The sequence below is a fragment of the Diabrotica virgifera genome, chromosome 1 (genome assembly GCF_917563875.1).
Source record: "Diabrotica virgifera virgifera chromosome 1, PGI_DIABVI_V3a".
NCBI classification, from domain to species: domain Eukaryota; kingdom Metazoa; phylum Arthropoda; class Insecta; order Coleoptera; family Chrysomelidae; genus Diabrotica; species Diabrotica virgifera.
This window is the reverse complement of record NC_065443.1, coordinates 113,400,666-113,419,374: the sequence shown is the minus strand read 5'-3', so window position 1 is coordinate 113,419,374 and position 18,709 is coordinate 113,400,666. Positions and strand designations below refer to the sequence as shown.

At 34.7% G+C, this 18,709-nt stretch overlaps 1 protein-coding gene across 1 annotated transcript in view; it reads right to left on the bottom strand.

Annotated features, from left to right (window-relative positions):
- Nucleotides 1-18,709, bottom strand: part of LOC114347786 (mucin-5AC) — a 58,331-nt gene that overhangs the window by 19,475 nt on the left and 20,147 nt on the right. The window contains exon 2 of the mRNA XM_028298457.2: nt 11,382-11,504. Within this exon, the coding sequence (XP_028154258.1) occupies nt 11,382-11,488 (107 nt within the window). The 5' untranslated portion in view covers nt 11,489-11,504. The remainder of the gene's footprint in view (nt 1-11,381; nt 11,505-18,709) is intronic.

The window sequence follows — 18,709 nt, the reverse complement described above, 5'->3', positions numbered from 1 at the left end:
GTCGTTCATCTTAGCTGAAGTAATTCTCGTCTTACCATTCTTGAACACTCTCAATTGCGATATGTGTATGGCAAGCTAGTCAAGACATGATAAAAAATTATAGGTCTCTTTGCCAGTTATTCATAAAAATACTGTCTGGGTCAGGCAGACGTAGGAGCAGTGTCGGACTTGGACTCAAATGCGTTTTAGAAGAAGAACTCGGCATTGATTTAGATGAAAAAAAAAAAAAGAATGTGTGTGTGTACTTTATACGCACGTAAGAAGTTATACTTCTATTATAATATGATTTCAACGAAATAAATATACTTTCAACAGGTTATTTGTATTTTATTTAAATATTAAACTAACTTTCTTTACCTAACCCTTTAAAAAAAAATTATTAAAGCGATACCAAAAATATAAAAAAAAATTAATCGTCCGGGATTTGAACCGGGGACCTCTTGATCTCCGGTCACACGCTCTACCACTGAGCTGTATTTCTTCTGCTTTGACAGGTTACAAGATTTCTTATATACTGACCAAGTGAAGTATACAAAAATACTTTAAATATATTTACTATTATTATAAAATGTCTTATTCCCGAGGAAGACAAACCCAAAGACACAAAAATTATAATAAATAATACATTTTTACTTAACACTAATATATCCTTTTATATGATATAATATGACTTACAGTCGGAAAAATGAAGGAATACCCATGAACGAACATATAAAACACGCTGTATTTTCCTGTCACCGTATCACAAAGGAAATTGTCCAGTGCAAGTACATGTAACAATAATTATTACATGTACTTTCGCTGGCCAATTTTTTGTGTGACACGGTGACAGGAAAATACAGCGTGTTTTATATGTTCGTTCATGGGTATTCTTTTATTTTTCCGACTGTATTTGCGCTGACAGCGCTGATACATACATATCTTGAAAGATTAGCAACGAAATACATACTGTCTGTGTGCGCATGCGCCCGGCATGTGATAAAATTTCATTCTCGATCGTAAAGAAGTATAACTTCAAAAAGCTGTTTAGTAGTTTTCTACTTTCTTCCTCTAATTAGATATTTTTGTTCTTTTATTTAACAACATACCATTACTGAATAATAAACTATTAGACCATTTTTCCTCGGTCGATTGAATGTTCATACTTCTTCTCACATCGACAATGTTTTCCAAACAAAACATTAAATAAGTGGATTTCTTCCACTATGTGGAAGAAATTGGAAGACCACTAAGCGTCAGGATAAACGATCATGAAACATACATGAAAAACAGTGATTTCCACAAATTGCAGATATGCAAACATACCAGGGACACAGAGTACAACGGAAAGATGTATCAATAATCATGAAGTAAACATAGATGAAAAGGAGAAAAATCAAAGAAACAGTCCTCGTCCAAGTAACTAAAGAAAAATGTGTAGCAAACTCATCAGCAAAATGCAACAGACTTGGTTGCCAATACTTAAAAAAGGAGTGAACAACAAGAATACACCAATAATAGCGATACGAAATAGATAGGAAAATATGAAACACTGGTCTGAATCATACAATACACAATACATATTATGCAACACACAATATACAAATAGAATTTACAATTTATATATTAAAAACTCACAATTTACGAACACTCTCATAACAGAATCGCAAAACACATAGAAATAATGTCTAAACACAGAATAATCAGAGTTAGAAGTATCATAGGGCATAACATATTTACCCTAATATATTTTTAGACAAAGCATGGCTGTTGCCTACAACACCATAAGCAAGTAGGTACGTCAAACCTCAATTCTTTGATACTTGGCGATTATACATTTTTTCAATACAATTTTTTTTCTTTAATAATCCCTTTAAAAATAATTAACAAAAGAATATTTAATAAATTAGATGAGGACATAAAGTTCCACACAGTTTGGATTCAGAAGTGGACTGGGAACACGGGAAACTTTGTTTGGTCTGAGTGTGTTAATGCAGAGATGTTTGGATGTAAACCAAGACCTCTATGTAGGTTTTATGGATTTTGAGAAGGCCATCGATAAAGCCAGGTACAAAAAACAGTAAGAAATCCTAAGAAGCAAAAACATCGACATTCGCGATATTAACATCATATCCCGGTTGTACTGGAGGTAAACAGCAAAAATCAAGGTTAATAATGAGTTAACCGAAGAAATTGAGATTCGTCGAGGTGTGCGTCAGGGTTGTGTGCTTTCTCCACTACTATTCAATATACTTATATAGCGAAACAATATCTCAGGAAGCGCTCCTAGAGCAAAACATTGGTATGGACATTTTTGTTATTTAACCTCCCAATTTATATACAATCTGTAAAACAAGTTACAATGAGTAAATGTTATGACCACTAGTGTAGGTGACTTGGAGAAAATGATTCATTAATCATTTTCTTTACAAATATTTTACATAGATATAAAATTGTTTGTCTCTGGGAATTACGACATATATAACTAAAATCGCGATGGTGAATCACTAGGTGTATTTCGTCTAAGTCTTCGTATGGACATTAACGGAGAAATATTTAACAATATACGATACCCTGATGACACGCTAATAGTAACAGATACCTAACCTAACTTAACAAATTTACAGTATTTGCTGGAAAACATAAACATTCCTACCAAAAGTATGATCTAAAACTGAATATCAAAATTCAAAAAGACTAAATTTATGAGTCTAAGAAAGAAGCTATACACCAATGTGAATTTAATCATAAATAATAAGCAAGTTGAAAGAGTTACTTCCTACAAATATTTAGGGGTTTGGTTCACTGATACGAATGACCAGGCAAGAGAACATAAGAGGCGAATAGAAATAGCCAGACAATCATTGATCAAAATGAAAAAGTTTCTATGCTGTGGGACATAATTCTGAAATTAAGAACGAGAATGTTAAGGTGCTATGTTTTCTCTGCAATAATGTACAACATGGAAGCTTGTACACTAAAAAAGATAAACATCAAAAACATTGAGGCATTCGAGATGTGGTGCTACAGGAGAATGTGGAAAATACCATGGACAGAGAGAGAGTAACAAATCAAGATGTTTTGCTGAAGATGGGGAAGGAATGCGAAGTAATAAAAACCATACTAACGAGAAAACTGGAATATCTAGGCCACATAATGTGAGGGGAAAAGTACTCACTGATAAGGCACTGCATAATCCAAGAAAAATCTCGGGAAAGAGAAATGTGGGACGTAGGAGGATTTCCTGGTTGCGAAATTTAAGGGAGTGGTACGGGTGCAGTTCAAAACAATTGTTCAGAGCTGCAGCCAACAAAGTTAAGATTGTTGTGATTGTAGCCAACCTCCGATAGAGACGGTACTAGAAGAAAAAGAAGAATAATATCTTTTGAAAACGATTTCCAGAGTGGAAATCGAAACGTCAAATCTGTTTAGGTAAAAATATAATTTTCATTACAATCAACTGTGGGTAATATCCCACATAAGCATAATATATTTTAAAAATCTTACATTTTTTGAAGCAAATGTACATTAAATTTTATTGAAGCAAATGCGCAAGCTAGAGAATTTCGTTACTTTAAAAATATTTTCCAGTTTTATTAAATAATTTGAAGAGAAACAGAAATAATTTAGAATCAATAAAAGTATCTAATTAATTATTTTTTTATTTTACTTATTTGTTCTGTCAATTTAGAAACAAGTTCTGATATTAAATAAAAAATGTTTTTTTATTCGATGTTGGTGTTTAAAGATTTATTCCGTGAATCAACTTTCTTATTCTTTATCGATTTGCAGATAATCATGCATCCCACATAATACAAGAATCTAGAATAATAAACGTTTTGGACTTGAATCCGGGCTTCTTTGTTTCATTGCAATCTAAGATTTACAACCAGAGATGGAACCGATTACTTGGTCTGGTTCGGTGAGTCGCAGTCGGAGGCTTGGAGCTGAACTGGCCCGAACAGACACTGAATGGAAAGTAGATTCGATATCAAAAAGTAGAAATCATTGATAAAAATTGGAAGTGGTGACAGAGAAAGAGAACTACTGATTCGAAAAATTAGCAAACGAAACCAACGTGCAGGTAACTTTTTTCTTTAAATTCTTTGAATAGTAATCTTCTTTAAGTGCCATATCCGCGACGGATGTCGGCAATCATCATAGCTATTCGGACTATTCTCTCAGTTTGGGTAGCCCACGACTCCCTATGCTTTTCTTTCCTTGGATCTTTCCCTGTATAATCAGTTGGAGCAAGTTATATCTCCCTTGACGTGTAATATGTTTGAGATATTCCCATTTTCTTGTTTTGATTGTACTTATTTAAAATTTTCACATCTTTATTCATCCTTCTCAGAAACGCTTTCTTTCTGACGTCTTCTCTACACGATATTCTTAGAATTCTTCTTTAGACCCACAACTAGAATGACTCTAGTTTTTTCATTGATGTTGCTGTCAAGGTAATAACAACAATTCCATAAAACAAAGTCGAAAAAACGTAGCACATCGCTAATCAAACCCTTAGTTCCAACTTTAAACTTATCAGCCATCAAAAGTAATCATTTGTGGAGTAGGTACATCATTGTTCCAAGTTATGTATTTTTGTCCGCTCGTTAACATTGATTCCGTTTATTAGAAAGTTTTCGTTATATCTTTGATTTTTCGATATTCTCATAAATTTTGTCTTCTTGGCATTCATTTTTAGACTAATTTCTGAAGATCTTTAATACTTTCGGCCACATCGGCATATGTAATGTTGTTAATGGAAACTATTTATCTTTCCAATACTTTCCTTACTTTCCAATTTTTGCATTGAGATCACTTAGGATTATTGTGATTTCTCTATTTTTCACTATTTTCAGTGCCTCTTCGATATCCCGATAAAATATTTCCATTTCGTCTTCGTAGGCATTCCCGCAGGAATATATACTTGTATCAAGTTCAGTTTGGCGTGAGTTGTCACTAACTTTAATATCATTACACTTTCTAAGATGAGAAAAAAGCTTGTTCTATTAGATATTTTTGTAAATATTACTACCACGCCGTATCTGTGTTGGTTGCCATCGCTACCGAAATAATAGGTATATTGTGGCTTCATCTGTTGAGGTACAATCTGAGTTGGGCCACCTGGCTTCATTGATATCCAGTACGCCAATATTCAACCTGTTCATTTCTTGAATAATATTGTCCAAATTCATCATCATCATAATCATCAACCCATACTCGTCCACTGCTGGACATAGGTCTCCCTCAGCTCTTTCCATCTTTCTCTGTTTTGTGCGGCTTGCATCCAGTTGCCGACAATACGCTTCAGATCGTCAGCCCATCTGGTTGGTGGTCGTCCTCTGCTCCGTAGTGCTTCTTTTCGTAGCCTCCACTCGACAATACGTTTTGTCCATCGGTTGTCTGACAATCTGGCAACGTGTCCTGCCCAATTCCACTTGAGCGACGCGAATCTTTCGACGGCGTCCGTTGTTTTTGTTCTACGACGTATTTCTTCGTTTGGGATTCGGTCCCTCAGGGAGACTCCCAACATCTGGCGCTCCATAGCCCTCTGAGTTATGCGAATCTTGTTCACTACCTTTTTTGTGTGTTAATTTTTCCGCTCCATAAGTGAGTACAGGCAATACACACTGGTCAAAGATTTTTCTTTTCAGGCATATGGGTAAGTCCGATTTGAATACATAGCTCAGTTTACCAAAAGCTACCCAGGCTAATCCTATGTGACGTGGGAGCTCGCACGTTTGGTTATCTCTTCCAAACCGAATTTCATGCCCCAAGTACTTACAAGATGCAGTCTGCTCAATATCCACTCCATCAACAACAATATTACGATTTAGCACCAGATTAGTCATTATTTGCGTCTTGTTGATATTAATCTTCCCACCTCTAAAGAAGCGTGATATAACTTGTTCAACATTATTATTGCATCATCCATACGATCGGCGATGGGACGATGTCATCTGCGAATCTCAAATGACTGAGCTTCTCTCCATTTATATTGATACCATATTCGTTCAGATGTGCCTTCTTAAAAGTGTGTTCTAAAGGGTTGTGGTTGTGAACAGCTTTGGTGAGATGGTGTCTCCTCGCTGCATACAGAATTTATTAGTTTCTTGATCAGAGTCTTACGCTAGCCGTTGCATTGTGGTAGATATATTTTATCATGTTAGTGTAGCGATGGTCTATTCGGCATTCTGTCAATGCTTTTAATATTTTCTGATGGTTTATGGTATCGAACGCTTTCTCGTAGTCCACGAATATTAGTGCCAATGGTTTGTTTTATTCCGCCAACTTCTCTATCAAGATTTTTATGACCAGTAAGTGGTCGTTAGTGCTACATCCGGATCTAAACCCAGCTTGTTCTCTAAGCTGATAGAAGTCTAACTTAGCCTCCAGCCTTTTTTTGATAATTTTTGTGATAAGTTTATATATGTGTGATAGCAGACTGATAGGACGGTAGTTTTTTAGATCTGTTATGTCACCTTTCTTATGCAATAAAACAATGACTGCATTGTTCCATTGAGAAGGGGTTTTTCCTTGGTAAATGCATTCGGTGAAAAGTTTGGTCAAAACCTGGATAATTTTATTTCCACCTTGTTTGATTGCCTCGATCACTTCTCCGTCATCGCCAGGGGATTTATTATTTTTCATTTCTGAAAGTGTCTTTTTAACTTCGTATGATGTTACTTCTGGCATTAATTCTGATCCCTGGTTTGTGATTTTGGGCAGAGGCTGATCGTGCCTTGCGTTGGTGCTCTCATACATTTCGCGATAAAACGATTCGACAACCTTAAGGATTTCGGCTTTATCCGTTGCAATGTTGTTGTCTTTGTTTCTTATTCTGTACATATTTTTTGTTGCCAATGTTATTCGTATTTCGCCTCAAAACTTTTAAACTTTTGTTTTCTTGAATTATTATTTGAGTTATTCTCTTGTATTGTTTTCTCTTATGTCTTTTCGGATTGATCGGTGGATATCTTTATTTAATTTCTTCAGTGTTGTGTAGTTGGAGTCGTATTTTTCCGTCAGTTGTCTTCTTTTACTTATTAACTCTTTGGTATTTTGGCTTAATTTTTCTTTATGGATCACGACCGTCGGGCAGCACTCCCTTTCGGTTTCTTTTAGTGCCTTCGTTATGGATTATTTGCTAGTTCGATGTCTTCTATTTCGTTTTCTAAGTCTTGTATACGTCTGGTTAGTATATCTTCATAGAGGTCGTTGTTTTATTGGGGAATCCATTTCTTCTTTCGTGTTTTGAAGATCGTCTTTGTTCTTTCCAAGTTAACATTTAATTGTATCCTTGCTCGGATTAATCTGTGGTTGCTTCCTATCGAAAATTTGTTAAGTACTTCAACATCTTTTATTATTTCTTTTCTATTCGTTATGATAAAATCTATCTCATTTTTGACACTGCCATCTGGGCTTATCCATGTCCATTTACGCTGAGGCTTTTTATCGAAAAAAGAGTTCATCATGAATAAATTTTCCTGGTGTAAGAAGTTAAGCAGTCTTTGCCCTCGTTCATTTCTTTCGCCGTACCCATACTTGCCCATTGCTACTTCTGCATCATCTTGTTTAAAGCCCATTTTCGCTTAAAGTCGCCCATAATTATTGTGTAATATGCTGGTGTAGTATGTAATGCTGTTTGTAGGTCATCATAAAATTTTTCAATATCTTCATCCGAGTGGCTAGTCGTTGGAGCATATGTCTGGATTATCTTAAGGTTATATCTTGCATTTAGTTTGAAGATGAGGTACACAATTCTAGAATTTATGCTATTAATTTTAGTTATATTTTGGGCGTGCTTTCTATGTATAATGAATCCTACTCCACCATTTGAAGTGTCTTCTTCTCCTCTAAAATGAAATAAGTGTCCCGATTTAAGACTAATTTGGGCTTCTCCTCTTCGTCTGATTTCGCTGAGGCCGATGATGTCCCATTTTATTGTTTTCCATATTATTGGACAATAATAACCAGGCTAAAACATATTCTGAACATTTTAGATTCCAATTCTACTGTTGGAGTGTCTTATTATATCATATCCGTTCTTCTGATAAGGAATTCGCTGATTGACGACCTGAGACGCCTTTCCTGTTCCTCCCCTGCCGGATCTTGGATTCTGAGAGCCAGTTGGTTTCTAACACCATGATAATCGTACTAGGGATTATTATTATTATTTATTTTGCTCAACAGGCCATGTAAGCCCTGGGCGAATCGTACTAGGGATATCCATAGGAATATTTAATTTAGTGGAACAGAAGCAAACAAAATAAGATCTAGCAAATCTCTGAAATCAAGGGAAGCGAGCAGGAAACCCCTAAAGTTGCTGCTTGGCTAATCCGGCATATTAACACGATTTTTTGTGGTCTTCACGATCCATCGAATCGAATCCTAAAAGTGATTCTTATCTTTCATCTCTATTACTTCTCAGCACGACATACCGCACAACAAAAAGTGTGTCGACCCGGTTATTCTCGAAATATAAACAATTATGACCACACTTAACTGTTAGAAACAAATAGTATCGATGTCATTCTTTATTTTTTATGGCAATTATTATTACACCGGTCGACCGGTTAATAGAAGAAAGTTTGGTCGAGCGAGGATGCCTGCCTGCCTACTCTTGTGCGAATTATGAAAGAAATAATGACTTCATTTAGAATATGTATTTAAATCGATCTATTGTTATAAGACATTACAAGAGCACAAGAGATAGAAATATCAAACAAAATTAGACAATATTTTCTAAATATAATCTCTTATAGAATGATTTTTATTAGCCCTAATCTAGATCTTATAATAAATATAGTGATATACTCAATTGCGGGCAGTACACAAAAACCTGGCTAGTACATTTCTTCACAAACATAATTCAGACCGGCAGAATCCCACGAGAATTTAAACATTCAAAAGTTACAGCCATACTAAAATCGGGTGGACCAGCCGACCACCCAAAAAACTATCGACCGACTGCTCTACTGTCTATAATGTATCAACTACTTGAAGGAATAATGTTTAACAGAATATGCCCAATAATATGTATGAACAAAATGTAGATAACCTGATCATCAATAATACAACGATCGAAAGAGTAACAACATATAAATATTTAGGAACGTGGCTAACCGAAGATGGAGATCAAACAAAAGAAATCAGATCTAGAATAGAAATGGCAAGAAACGCGTTCATAAAATTGAAGAACTTACTTTGCAACCGTAACCTTAATCTAGAGATCCGCCCAAGAATGCTACGTTGTTACGTTTTTTCTACTTTACTATACGGCATGGAAGCGTGGACAATAAAACAGTCTGAAATCAAAAAAATTAAACTCCTTTGAGATGTGGTGCTACAGGAGAATCCACAGAATATCGTGGACTGAAAAAGTAACTAATATAGAGGTGTTACAAAGAATGAAGAAAGAATGTGAAGTCATAAAAACTGTTAAAGTTAGAAAGATTCAATATCTGCGTCATATAATGAGGGGCGAGAAGTACGTATTACTTAAGTTAATTATGCAAGGGAAGATACAATGGAAGAGAAACCCAGGACGACGCAAAATATCCTGGCTAAGAAATTTGAGAGAGTGGTTCGGTTGCAGCTCATTAGAATTATTCAGAAGTGCGGCCAATAAAATTAAAATAGCGATGATGATTTCCAACCTCCGATAGGGGAAGGAACCTGAAGAAGAAGAAGCCCAATAGTAGCCTTCAAAGCTATTCCAATTAAACAAGCAGGTTATAGACCAAATCGAGGTTGCACCGACCAGGTGCTATCTTTCTGTACCTTATTACATAAAAATCGTTTTTTAAAGAAAACTAAAGAGTTCTGCTGCTTTCATAGATCTGTGGGCAGCTTTCAACACAGTCTCTTTACCGCCAGATTAATATAAAATATGAATATGATCACCGACAGAGTATTTCAAGTAATTAACAAGACATAAACAAAGTTTGGCTATGCCGATGACGAGGCTTTATTAATACGAACAAAATCTCTGAAGAAACTAAAATTGTTGATACTATAGCTGAATATTGCGCACCACTATGGATCAACAATGCTCGCGTTCAAAAGATTGATGCCCAGCTAATTAACACCATGAGAATGGTCGCTACAGTAATCAAATCCACACCAACCCATTGGCTACCAGTGCTGAGCGATATTCACCACCACACTTTCCCACTTTCGCCAATTTAATCTGCTAACCAAAGAATATAAAAAGATCCTTATCAGCGGCGCTGCCGAATCATAACTATATAGAAGATGGAACCAAAAGTCGAAGTCTGCGATACGAACGGCAGAATCGGCCGGAGCCACCGGATTTAACATGATAACCAAAAGAAGCCATGAATGGTCGGAACCTCAACCAATTACAAATATATCTTGCATCACAGAGAGGTCTCCTGGATGAGACCTACCATGTAAGACCTAGTGCACACTTAACTGCATCAGAACTCAACATGGTCGATGTACATGTATGTGGCGTAGATGGAATAAGCTACCATCACCGTCATGCAGCTACGGCGAGGTCCAATCTATCAAGCACATAACGAAGGAGTGCCACCAGCCAGCGAGACTACGAGAGGAGTTCCCAAGATTTACTGTTTACGAAGCCGGAGTCGATTAACTACCTACATTAACAATCTTGATGTTTGTCTATAAATTGGATATGATTAATTATTTTTTTATAGAGTCAATTTTAATTTAACTTGTTTATTGTAATCTTATTTGTAGTACCTATTGTATTCTTATTCGTTATTGTAATTTTATCGTAGATATTTGATCTTTCTTTGCAATGCAACATCTAATGAAGTCAAAACTTCTTTCATGAGGTGCAAAAATCCAAATATATAAGACCATAATACGACCAGCAGTCGCGTATGGAAGCAAAACATGGACACTAACAAAAAGAGAAATAAATAAATTGCTGGTGTGGGAATGTAAAATCCTTCGAATGATATTTGGCCCTTGCAGAGACAGCGTGACAAACGAATGGAGGCGCAAGTACAAAAACCAGTTAGGTTAGAGTCTCTATTCGGAAAGGAAAATTAAGTCAGATATATAAAGGTCAATATACTCAGATGGGCAGGGCATGTGATACGCAGTAACGACAATCATACTATAAACAATGTGTTCTGGGAAAGGCCAGATTGAAGAAGGTCTGTAGGACGACCTAGAAAAAGTGGAAAGATGCAGTCAAAGAAGATCTGGAGAAAATAGAAGTGAGACAATGGAAATTAGTGGCACAGGACCGGCAAGCATGGAAGGCGATAGTAAGCACGGCAAAGACTCACGAAGAGTTGTAACGCCATTGATGATGATGATGGTGATTGTAATCTTATAAATCTGTTGTGAAATGCCATACGCTAAATAAATAAATATATTTATTTTAATTTGTCTGAACTCACCTTTGTCCTAATATTTTTCTCGACAATTCTCCATCTTTATTTGCGTCTATATCTTCTGCCGTCGCGATCAATTCAGCTCCGGTCAGAAGGAGAACCAACAACCACATCACCAAAAGAGGTTTCCTGAAAAGAAAATGATTTACAGAAAACGAAAACTTTATATAAACATTGAGTCGTTTTTTATTATAGACAATAATATAGAAAAAAATAATGAATCCTTAATTTTTGACTATTATATTCATGGGAAAGACTTCAATCAAATGTTTGTTTTATCAGACCTTTTTATTAGATATTCATAAGTTATATATGTATGTGAACGTGTTAATATCATCGATGATTATTTTTTAAATATAAATCATGTCATTTGGTATATATTTAGTTTATCTTCTCTCCATTTATGTTGATACCGTACCGTACTGGATCATATCTGCCTTTTTACAAGTATCTTCTAAACGTGTCGTGAATATCTATGGAGAGACGGTGTCTCCTTGCTATACTCCTCGATGTATACAGAACATATTTTTTCCACCTACCTCTACCGAAAGTATACTTTTCCGGACCTGATTGTAGGGAGCAAAGTTGTACTTTTCCTCCCTAGGGAGGAAAATATTTTTCCTCCCTAGGGAGGAAAAGTAAAAGTGACGTCATTCATGAAATATAACTTATTGACGCCCTGTACAATATCTATTTTCTATTACGTAAGTATCTATACATTTAACGTTTATTTATAAAACAGAATTATTTTGCAGAATGGTAAAAAACAGTAAATTGTTATTTTGATTTAACAATGTTTACATTAATAATTTGACTTATATTTGACAGTTGACAGTTATATTGTACCTACTTGCTAGTTTTAGTTCTAATAAATTTTGTTGGTTAGTTACATAAATAAATTAAGTAAAAATAAAAAAATGACTTGTTATTTGAGGAAGGTGGAAAAACCATATGTATAACATGGGAGTAAAGTGCCTTTTCCTCCCTTGAATGATTACTGCCCTCCGCTACGCGTCGGGCAGTAAACTTCATTCTCGGGAGGAAAAGTAGCACTTTCCTCCCTTGTTATACAAATAGCTATTGTTTCTTGTTCATAACATGACATAAAGGAGAAAATCGTCGCAGAATATTCGATTTTCGTTACAAAAGAAAATTCAATTTTCACGTAGATTTCTCTAGGAAACCCCACAGTTTTCACATATTTTACTCTCCTTGATTTCATCTTACAGTACTCTCAGGGATACAATCGTGACTGAACTTCTATTGAATTCCGATGGTCGATAATCATGTCAATTGTGACAACTAAGAGTGAACCACCTCCAGTTTTATTATTTGTTGTTTATAAGTTTATATTAAACCGGTAAACTTAATAATTCTTTGAAAGAGTTTTGTATTGGAAACCTCATCCTGGAACCATATTTCAGTGAAGGTTGTAATCTCACAATTCTGTACTAGTAGAGACATAGATCTTATTTTTGAAAACAATCTACGACAGTTTTGATAAAATTTAACGTTAACCATATAATTGGCAGATTTAAAAATTTACTATCATTGAAACTCCATTGAAGTCATCATCATCGAGGCCTTTAGTTCCTGATGGAATGTTTGCCGCTCTTACTTAGAGCTCTTTGATTCGTTAATCGCGGTGAATCACTCCGCATTTTTCTTGTGTACCTATTGACAAAGTTTATTGTATGACTTTGCTTCCATTACATTCTCCTCTCCAGGTCTCTCATGACCTGGTCGTTCCACCTCTCACTAGGTCTTCCCTTGGTCTTTCAGTTTCTGCCTTGATTATTCTGACGCGCCAAAAACTTACATGAAAGAGGATCATCAGTCCTGGAACAAACACTCTAGCACTAAGGGAAAGTGGGGGAAAGGTGCGCACTTAAGCAGAGCTTAATCGATTCTGTTTAAATTCTTTAAATCTATCATAACGGCTAGTATGTTACAGTAAGCTCTAATTATTCTACTTTTAATATTTAAAATAGGTTTCAGAGAAATACAAAGTACTAAAGCAGAATATTAAAAAACGAAAGAAGTGCCTTTGCTCACGATTCCCCATCCATGAGGGTAATCATGCGCACGGATTGGTAAGTGAATAGTCACTGAATAATGTTTTTATAAAATTCTTTAAATATTGTTCTTTTCTGTTTTCCAGCAAATACAACATGTCCCTAAGTGCAGCTGGTTTTCTGGTGGTGGAAAGAAACTTAATTTTTTATCATATAATTTGTCTTCATCGATAATATCTGACAAATCAGTGTCTGTTACATCATACTACTCAGGTGTTAGCTCCGTTTTTTTCTGTCTGGCGGGATATCTAGCGATTTTTTAACAAATCATTTTTGAACAGTTACCTTTCTTGCTGTTTTCTGTTCCTCCTTTCTCTTGAGATTCACGTCCCTTAATCATCTTTTTTCCTTGGCGTTCTCCAATTTTATCTTCAGTGGTGAGCTTGTAAGATTTTTCGATTGTTCGAGATTTTCTTTTAATTTTTGGTTTAACTCGTGATATATCAACATGAGTGGAATATAATTCTCTCCAGCACTCATGCAATAAACGGCCATGATAGTTCTTCCACAATCAACAAACAGAGCCTACATTTGTAGCTCCTCTAGGTACATAAATCCGTTCGTTTTTTCCTTGAAGTCGATCTTGAATGTCGAAAACTCTTATCGTTTCCCTTATTTTTTTGAAGGGATTTCTGATTGCATACTGAGGATTTTGTAAATCTTCGTTAGTAAGTAGGTATATGTAAGAATCATAGATTTTCTAGTGTAGTTTTATAGCCACTGGAAAGGAAAATGATGACTTTATTATTTACCACTTCATTGTTTGTGGGGGAATCATGCGCACTATTACCCCCTTTACGCCTTAAATAGCAAACGTCGTCACAAACAAAAAAATACTAAACCATATAAACCAACAGATGCACCAAAATGTACGGAAAACAACATGATTTGAATCAATAGTAAGCTCAAAGCAACTTAATAAAACCTACGAACTTAGCGTCTTAATTTTTGGAGCAGAAAATCTAAAAGAATTCTTGCGATTTTCAATCATCAGATCTCACTTGGTCCACGTGCAACATTCGACTGAATATAATGGCGTGAACCGTTCACGAGATCATCCAAAAGGTTGTGTTGGGATACACGGCATCTCTTAGTAATCTTCTTATTAAAACAAATCCTTTTAATAATTAAAAATATCTTTAGCAAAACAAAACTACGTTTGTTTATAGTAAATACATTCGACCTACATTAGCAAATATCGGTGTAACAGTTTAGGTTTGACCAAGGTCGGTTTAAAATAACAATAGTATTCATTATTTTTATATATTAGTAGACTCAGCGCTTTTAATCAAAATAATCTTACTTTCATTATATATCAAAACAATAACAAGAGAATATCGATGTTTAGTTCTAATTCCATCGCGAACAGTAATTTAATTAATATTTGAGATCCCAAAGGGAAAACATCACAGCTACTGAGAACTAACGTACCACCAGCTCTATACCGTTAGTACTCTGACTTATAGAAATAAATGCATCTACTGTGAAAAGAGTTATTTCATCAACCCTTATGGTAGGGGGTAACCAACCCCTAAGTATCCAGGGTGGCTCAGAAGTCAGGAGTCACCATAAGGTGTAGGACTTGTTGAGTTCTTAAAATCATCCACGGAATTTGAAATACAATGCAGCGCACGATTGCCCGCTGCGCACCATTCCCCCACTTTCCCTTATACTAGTAGGTATTCCAGGCTGAAACATTTACACTGATTAGCCTGTATCGAAAAATTTTTGCGGAAGATTAAGCAAAGATAATTCATAACCAATTGGCAATACTAACGGTAAAGAAACCATTTACTACATCTAAAGTAGTAATAAACTTTAAGGACCGCTCACAACGACATTGATAGCATCATTGAGTTTCCTATTAGACCGGGTTATATCGTCGCTCTCACTAGCGAAATTATTCCGATTAGATTTTTTTGCACAAACTTACCTACTCAAAAAGAGGTCCTTATAACATATCCACAGGGTGCCGAGCGGTGCCGTGGTCGAAAAATTATTTAAACAAGTTTTTTAAAACAAATTCACAAAAATAATTTTTTCATTGCGAACGATTTTTTTAGATAATTTGTGTTATTCTGAGCAAAAAAGGTTTCTTGTTATTTTTTCTAAAATTGATTGTTGTAGAGTTATATGCGATTTAAAATTTGAAAAATGCTAAAATGACCATTTTCAAAGCTTAATAACTCGATTAAAAATTATTATTATGAAATTCAAAAAGTGACCAAATCAAGCTTCAAACCCCTTCTTCAAGGTCCTGAAGAGATTTTGTCATTATTTTATTACAAAGCTGTTATTTTTAATTATTAACAATTAGCGCTATTATAGTCCAGGATTTATCGTCGCCCCCGTTAGTGAAATTATTCCGATTCGATTTTTTTGCACAAACTTACTCAAAAAGAGGTCCTTATAACATATCCACAGGGTGCCGGGCGGTGCCGTGGTCGAAAAATTGTTTAAACAATTTTTTTTAAACAAATTCACAAAAATAATTTTTAGGTTTTTTAAATTTTTTTTAGATAATTTGGGATATTCTGATCAAAAAAAGGTCTCTTGTGATTTTTCTCTAAAATTGATTGTGATCGAGTTATACGCGATTTCGGCAAAGCGACACCTGGTTTCTACGCTCTGCAACTTTATTCGCACTTTTAATTATATTGGCCAATTATATTAGTCTTGGTTACTGGATAATTGTCAAGGCCATAGTCCAAAAAAATAATAAGAAGAAAAAATAAGATTCAGGTTATGTTATTAAAACGTAAACAATAATTGTATGTGGTAAATAAAATTAGTTATTAAAATGCAGTACTGCAAGCAAAATACAATTAATTAAATTTACCTTTATATAATAATTGCATATCATATCAGTATTGTGGAGCAATATATAATTTTTCTTCTTCAACGATAGTAGGTATGAAATGTACGTCAATTTGACAATTTCAATTGACAATATGAATCATTTAAGAAAGTTGAAATATTTCTCCGCTATTCGCGTACGATCGTTTCTCGTATCCCTTCCAAGTACTTGCACACCGCGAATTACTCGACAACAATCAATTTTAGAGAAAAATCAAAAGAGACCTTTTTGCTCAGAATAACCCTCAGAATAATTGTTAGCAAAAAAAATTATTTTTGTGAATTTGTTTAAAAAAAAATTGTTTAAACAATTTTTCGACCGCGGCACCTCCCGGCGCCCTGTGGATATGTTATAAGGACCCCTTTTTGAGTAAGTTTGTGCAAAAAATCGAATCGAAATGTTTCGCTAACGGGGCGACGATACAGTTGGACTATAGCGCTAATTGTTAATAATTAAAAATAGCAGCTTTGTAATAAAATAATGACAAAAACCTCTTCAGGACCTTGAAGAAGGGGTTTGAAACTTGATTTGGTCACTTTTTGAATATCATAATAATAATAATTTTTATTCAAGTTATTAACGCATTTTTCAAATTTTTAATCGCATATAACTCGACAACAATCAATTTTAGAGAAAAATGACAAGAGACCTTTCTTGCTCAGAATGACCCAAATTATCTAAAAAAATATTTTTTGAAATGAAAAAATTATTTTCTGAATTTGTTTAAAAAAAATTGTTTAAACAATTTTTCGACCACGGCACCGCCCGGCACCCTGTGGATATGTTATAAGAACCTCTTTTTGAGTAAGTTTGTGCAAAAAAATCGAATCGGAATAATTTCGCTAGCGGGGGCGACGATACAGCTCGGTCTATATGCTGCGTTCGACGATCTACACCCGTTATTGGTTTAATAACTTTAACAATGTAATTAAAAATACCAAAACGGCTCATCACTTTTTTTAATTAAATGTTCCTGGTCCGATTTTCTATACTGAGCGTTGAACAGGATGTCAGCCATTGATCATTTCCAATTCTTTTGTTTCTATAAAAATCCTTATATTGCTTGAGAGTACTCTTAAAATTATATATTTTATGGGTATCATAAAGTTTGATAATTTCCTATAAATAGTAAGAGGTTAATTGATAATTGTCTGTAAGATTTAATTTTTTAATATGTCCAACGAAAACATTAACCTGATTCTGTTTTATTGCGAATAGGCTGACGAAATGAACCGAAAGCATGTCGGGTGTGGCAAAAATGTAAATTTGCCATTATTAGTTAGTAGTTAGATTTAGTTAATCAATAAAATTATCTAATTGTAAAGAAAACATTTCTAAAAATTAAAATATGAAATACGTTGGTCTTGGACCCACACTTAAAAAAATGATGACCTCCCTCATGAGATTTCATTTATTCAGTTATTCATGTCGAGTCTGACAACTTTTCTAATACGGAAAATTTTCGGGATAAAATATATAGAGGTTTCTAAACTTTGGTGAGTCCGACAACTGGAGTAGGTACCTACCCTTAAACATTTGTTGGACAATATTAGCAGTTAGTTGTAAATATTCTTATCTAACAATCCTGCAAAAAATCAGCTGTGAGGGTATATTGTATGACTACTTATGATGCGTGTTCCCTATATGGGTCATAACCCTCATATGGGGGAGGGGCACTATGGAGTCATAAATGATGATTTTCTTTTGTAGGATTGTTTGATAAAAGTACTTACAATTTACTGATAATATTGTCCGACTAATTTTTAAGGGTACGTATTCCAATTGTCGGACTCACCTAGAAATCTCTATAATTACGAAACGCCCCCCTCCCAAAAGTTTTCTGAAATAAAAACGTTATCTGACTTGACATGAATAACTGAATAACGAAATATCATGATAGAGGTAATTATTATTTTTTTAAGTGTGGGCCCAAGGTCTAGCAATTTTGATAAAACATAATAACCTCGTCATGCATCTAATAATAATATGAATAAGGGGAATAGATACGTTGATAATATCGACATCATTGCAAGAAGAAAAACGGACCTAAGTCTAAATAAAAAAAAAATATTGAAGTAAAACAAACCCCCTCTGAACTTTCTTGTTTTCTCATATTTGTCATTTCTCTTTGAAACCCTTTGCGCTATAATTTTCTGTGTAATTTTAGCAGGAAGATTTCCGTAGGATTTTTCTCTTCCAAACCTATTCCTTTCTATTTTCCTTCGGGTGCGTTTTTTATATGCATACAGAAATCTTGTTCAAATTATTGTTTTATATATTTAGATCTCGTACTAGTAGCCCGATCAAGGAACACAAAATTTTACGAAAACTTCCAAAAAAATAAATGAAGGATGAAAATTTGGGAATAGGTAGCTGAAATTGTCTATTACTGTATAAGAAAA